Below are 5,806 nucleotides of genomic sequence, written 5' to 3' on the forward strand. Positions count from 1 at the left end.
CAAAGGTTGCGTGTTCGAATGTCATCACAAGCAACTTTAGCATTTTAGCTAATTAGCTACTTTGCAACTACTTACTAATTTTTAGCAACTTTGCAACTACTTAGTATGTAAGCTAACCTTAACCACTTAACCTAACCATACGAATTGTAATACGTAACATATCATACGAAATGGATAATGGACATCCACAAATTAATACATACTGTACCAAACTTAACATTTCACACTAATTTGGAGGTCCCTTATTTACGTTTACTATGTTACGTCTACCCCTGAGTCCACGTTGCTATTCACTAGTTCGGTGCTGGTACAATCTCTTACAGCTCTGGGAACGCATCGAATATGAAATGTTTTTGAATGTTGAATTTGATGACTCATTTAATTAACAACATCCAAATGGATAAAGAAACCATGTCCACCCATTTTGGTCTATCAAGAACTTTGAAAAGGACAGGCAGCTTGTCTTCGAGAACGGTCAGGATAGTGATACTGGGCCAAGCGGCTGTTGGCAAAACTGGTAAGCGCAGAAACACTTTTGCATAGAAACAAAAATTGTATGTAGAAATTATTATAGCATAGGTTATGTGTTATCATCAGATTATCCTGATTTGCGATCTAGTTCCAGACTTGTTTCAGTTTCACACGTGTAATGGCTATCAAAACTAGTTTAATCAAACTCATATTTAATTTCGTATTTTACAGCAATGGCTGTGCGATTCATCACTAGAAGATTCATTGGCGAGTATGACCCAACACTCGGTAGGTATTGAGGGAGAGGGATTGCGTCGACTTTAATCCCGTATGTCATGCCATGCGTGATGACTCAGTGTAGCCTAGTGCATTAAGGACTAATACATAATTACAATGAATAGAATATAATAGAAATATGGATCACTCTGTCAAGTTTGACAAACAAATGTCATGTCTTTCTGCAGAGACCATATACAGACATGAAATGTCTATTGGTGGTGATGTGGTGCACTTTGAAATACTGGACACAGCAGGACAAGTGAGCATGCTTGGTTTAACCTAACAGTTATGCAATCATCCTATGAATCAATCTAAATTGTTTTGACGTAGCCTACAATTCTATCTAATTAATCATAATTGACCACTCATGTTTCTCTCCAGTTTGAAGACCTATGTGTTACCAGTCAATTGGCCATATTATTTATGCAAATGCGTTCCACTCAATCATATACACTGAGTATACAAAACATTAAGAACACCTGCTCTTTCCATGACATAGACTGACCAGGTGAATCCAGGTGAAAGCTATGATCCCTTATTGATGTCACTTGTTAAATCCACTTCAATCAGTGTAGGTGAAGGGGAGGAGACAGGTTAAAGAATGATTTTAAAGTCTTGAGACAATTGAAACATGGATTGTGTATGTGTGCCATTCAGAGGGTGAATGGGAAGACAAAATGTTGAAGTGCCTTTGAACAGGGTACAGGGGTAGGGGCCAGGCGTGCCTATTTGTGTCAAGAACTTCAATGCTACTGGGTTTTTCACGCTCAACAGTTTCCTATGTGTATCAAGAATGGTCCACCACCCAAAGGACATCCAGCCAACCTGACACAACTGTGGAACGATTTCATCCCTGTGGAACGCTTTCAACACCTTGTAGAGTCCATGCCCCGACGAATTGAGGCTGTTCTGAGGGCAACTTAATATTAGGAAGGTGTTCCTAATGTATTGTATACTCAGATATAGTTTTTTTATTGATCTATGATTTTTGTGTTGTTGTTGCAGTTCTATAACTAAATATACATTTCTTGTAAGGAGGAAGATGCCCTGCTAATCGAAGAGAAGATCAAGTGGGGAGATGGATTTGTCATTGTGTACTCTGTAACAGACAGGTGTAGCTTTGACGAGGTCATGCGCCTCTGTTTCCTCGTCAATCACATCCACTCCTCTTCAGGCGCCCGCAAGTGCAGCCCTGAGCCTCCACCCATAGTTATTGTGGCCAACAAGAAGGACCTTGAGTTTGACCGCATGGTGAGCACTGAGGATGGAGAGGGCCTGTCACGGGGCCTAAAACTGCCCTTCCATGAGATTTCAGTGCGTGACGGATGGGAAGAGACAGCGGGCGTCTTTAGTGTTCTTTATGGAGATGTGATCCATCAACTTGACACTTCCTCAGCCTCATACCGCAGGAGAGCAGTCTCCAAGCTGATGGAGAAGATCCCCAGGATCAACTCCAATCCTCCTGGCACCCCTGGCCGCAGCTTCAGCTTCAGCTCATTCAGGGACTTCCTGCCTGACTGAGCCGGATGGGTTGGGGCTCTGAACAGCGGCTGTGATTTGGGTATTCACAGGGGAAATGTGAAACATGTTGTTTTGGCAGCGTGCCTCTAGAATAGCTGTGTTAGTGCTCAATGGAAAGTGATGCACTTGGACACCTGGATAAGAGACTTGGACACATTAGATCTGAAAATGGATCTAGCAATTACTGTAGAATGTAATTCTATAAACATTTGTGGGGACAAGATTTAAATCAAGCGTAATAAGAGTAGTACAATTCTGTTTTGTATTTTGATGAGACATGAACAACAAATTAAATATCTAGAAATAAAATGTAACTATTTGTTGTGGTATCATATGACTAAAATGAACATTCTGCAGATGTTCTTAATATAGGATATTTTTGAAAGTAGAAGAGGCAGGTGTTTTTGATCTTTCCTCAAGATCGATCTTTAAAGCAGTAGAAAGCATTACCTGCTTAGATGTTTATGTTTAAGTATATTATTTGAAAGGCACAAGCAACGCCTACTATCTAAGTTACTGTATATACACAACAAATAACAGGGAACTTAAATTGGCCCCATCAAATATTACTGTTAACCATATACTCCTAAAGTATATGAGGCTTCAAACATGCAGCACAGTTTAGGGCTTTTGAGTAAAAAGGGCCTTTAAAAGGATCCTGCAGAAAAAAATTATTTATTTCGGAAACCTGATACGAGCCTTTACGATTAGGGGCACCTGCAATAGAAAAGGCTTCTATAGTTGCTTTGATGTGCGGGGGTGCAAGGAATGTATTGTATATTGGCTTTACTAATTTGATGTTTATACACATGGAAAGATGGATAGTTGTGAAGACCAGGGAGGAGATGACTAAACAAAGCTTATTGGTGCAAAAATATAAACGCAATTTTACTGAGTTACAGGAAATGGGGGGGCCCACGGGGGCCAGTATGAAAACATATTATAATAATGTATGCACTCACTAACTGTAAGTCGCTCTGGATAAGAGTGTCTGCTAAATGACTAAAATGTCAAATGTAAAAAATGAAATCAGTCAATTGAAATAAATAAATTAGGCCCTAATCTATGGATTTCACGACTGGGAATACAGATATGCATCTGTTGGTCACAGATACCTTAAAAAAAAGAGGTAGGGGTGTGGATCAGAAAATCAGTCATTATCTGGTGTGACCACCATTTGCCTCATGCAGCATGACATATCTCCTTCGCATAGAGTTGATCATGATTTTGATTGTGGCCTGTGGAATGTTGTCCCACTCCTCTTCAATGGCTGTGCGAAGTTGCTGGATAATGGCGGGAACTGGAACACGTTGTCGTACACGTCGATCCAGAGCATCCCAAACAAAATCAATGGGTGACATGTCTGGTGAGTATGAGGCCATGGAAGAACTGGGACAATTTCAGCTTCCAGGAATTGTGTACAGATCCTTGCGACATGGGCCTGTGCATTATCATGCTGAAACATGAGGTGGAGGCGGCGGATGAATGGCACGATAATGGGCCTCAGGATCTCGTCACGTTATCTCTGTGCATTCAAATTGCCATCGATAAAATGCAGTAGTGTTCATTGTCCTTGGCCTATGCCTGCCCATACCATAACCCCACCGCCACCATGGGGCACTCTGTTCACAACGTTGACATCAGCAAACCACTCACCCCCACACGACGCCATACACGTCTGCCATCTGCCCGGTACAGTTGAAACCGGGATTCATTCGTGAAGAGCACACTTCACCAGTGTGCCAGTGGTCATCAAAGGTGAGCATTTTCCCACTGATGTCGGTTACGATGCCGAACTGCAGTTAGGTCAAGACCCCGGTGAGGACGACGAGCACGCAGATGAGCTTCCTTTAGACGGCTTCTGACAGTTTGTGCAGAAATTATTCAGTTGTTCAAACCCACCGTGTCATCAGTTGTCCGGGTGGCTGGTCTCAGACGATCCTGCAGGTGAAGAAGCCGGATTTGGAGGTCCTGGGCTGGTATGGTTACACGTGGTCTTTGGTTGTGAGGCTGGTTGGACGTACTGCCAAATTCTCTCAAACAACATTGGAGGTGGCTTATGCTAGAGAAATTAAAATTAGATTATCTGGCAACAGCTCTGGTGGACATTCCTGCAGTCAGCATGCCAATTACAAACTCCCTCTAAACCTGAGACATCTGTGGCATTGTGTTGTGTGACAAAACTGCACATTTTAGAGTGGCCTTTTATTATCACCAGCACAAGGTGCACCTGTGTAATGATTATGCTGTTTAATCAGCTTCTTGATATGCCACACCTGTCAGGTGGATGGACTATCTTGGCAAAGGACAAATGCTCACTAACAAGGATGTAAACAAATTTGTGCACAACATTTGAGAGAAGCTTTTTGTGCATATGGAACATTTCTGGGATCTTTTATTTCAGCTGATGAAACATGGATCAAACCCCAGGCTGTAGTGACGCCGCAACACTGCGATGCAGTGCCTTAGACCGCTGCGCCACTCGGGAGGCCCACTATTTTACATTTTAATCAGGGAGCTGTTTTTGCACAATTTGGCTGTGTTTACACAGGCAACCGAACTCTGATCTTTTGCCAATTATTTGGAATATCTGATACATATCTGATCTTTTCCCTAACGTATAAACAGCAAATCCATATGAGACCTCGGTCTGGATGTTCAGATCCATTTATTTTTATCGGGTGCCTTTTGACACAACTACAGTTGAAGTCGGACGTTTACATACACCTTAGCCAAATACACTTAAACTCAGTTTTTAACAATTCCTGACATTTAATCCTAGTAACAATTCCCTGTTTTAGGTTAGTTAGGATTGCCACTTTATTTTAAGAATGTGAAATGTCAGCATAATAGTAGAGAGAATGATTTATTTCAGCTTTTATTTCTTTCGTCACATTCCCAGTGGGTCAGAAGTTTACTTTTGTACCTGTTTCCTCCAGCATCTTCACAAGGTCCTTTGCTGTTGTTCTGGGATTGATTTGCACTTTTCGCACCAAAGTACGTTCATCTCTAGGAGACAGAACGCGTCTCCTTCCTGAGCGGTATGACGGCTGCGTTGTCCCATGGTGTTTATACTTGCGTACTATTGTTTGTACAGATTAACGTGGTACCTTCAGGCGTTTGGAAATTGCTCCCAAGGATGAACCAGACTTGTGGAGGTCTACACATTTTTTTCTGAGGTCTTGGCTGATTTCTTCTGATTTTCCCATGATGTCAAGCAAAGAGGCACTGAGTTTGAAGGTAGGCCTTGAAATACATCCACAGGTACACCTCCAATTGACTCAAATTATATAAATTAGCATATCAGAAGCTTCTAAATCCATGACATCATTTTTTTGAATTTTCCAAGCTGTTGAAAGACACAGTCAACTTAGTGTATGTAAACTTCTGACCGACTGGAATTGTGATACAGTGAATTATAAGTGAAATAATCTGTCTGTAAACAATTGTTGGAAAAATTACTTGTGTCATACACAAAGTAGTTTGCCAAAACTATAGTTTGTTAACAAGAAATTTGTGGAGTGGTTGAAAAACA

General features: G+C 41.4%; 1 protein-coding gene across 1 annotated transcript; it reads left to right on the top strand.

Moving 5' to 3' along the window:
* Positions 1 to 299: 299 nt before the first annotated feature.
* On the top strand, positions 300 to 2,591 carry LOC121534841 (ras-related and estrogen-regulated growth inhibitor-like). The gene is made up of 4 exons (XM_041841423.2): positions 300 to 517; positions 703 to 759; positions 936 to 1,009; positions 1,786 to 2,591. The coding sequence occupies exons 1-4, from the start codon at positions 358 to 360 to the stop codon at positions 2,269 to 2,271; spliced, it is 777 nt and encodes a 258-aa protein (XP_041697357.1). The 5' UTR covers positions 300 to 357; the 3' UTR covers positions 2,272 to 2,591.
* Positions 2,592 to 5,806: the final 3,215 nt, after the last annotated feature.

Source organism: Coregonus clupeaformis, chromosome 21 (assembly GCF_020615455.1).
Source record: "Coregonus clupeaformis isolate EN_2021a chromosome 21, ASM2061545v1, whole genome shotgun sequence".
NCBI classification, from domain to species: Eukaryota; Metazoa; Chordata; class Actinopteri; order Salmoniformes; family Salmonidae; genus Coregonus; species Coregonus clupeaformis.

Excerpts from the sequence above, each read along its gene's own strand:
- LOC121534841 (XM_041841423.2), top strand. The coding sequence starts at position 358 with ATGTTGAATTTGATGACTCATTTAATTAACAACATCCAAATGGATAAA. Across the intron at positions 518-702 it reads AGCGGCTGTTGGCAAAACTG|CAATGGCTGTGCGATTCATC; the intron begins GTAAGCGCAGAA and ends CGTATTTTACAG. Across the intron at positions 1,010-1,785 it reads TACTGGACACAGCAGGACAA|GAGGAAGATGCCCTGCTAAT; the intron begins GTGAGCATGCTT and ends ATTTCTTGTAAG.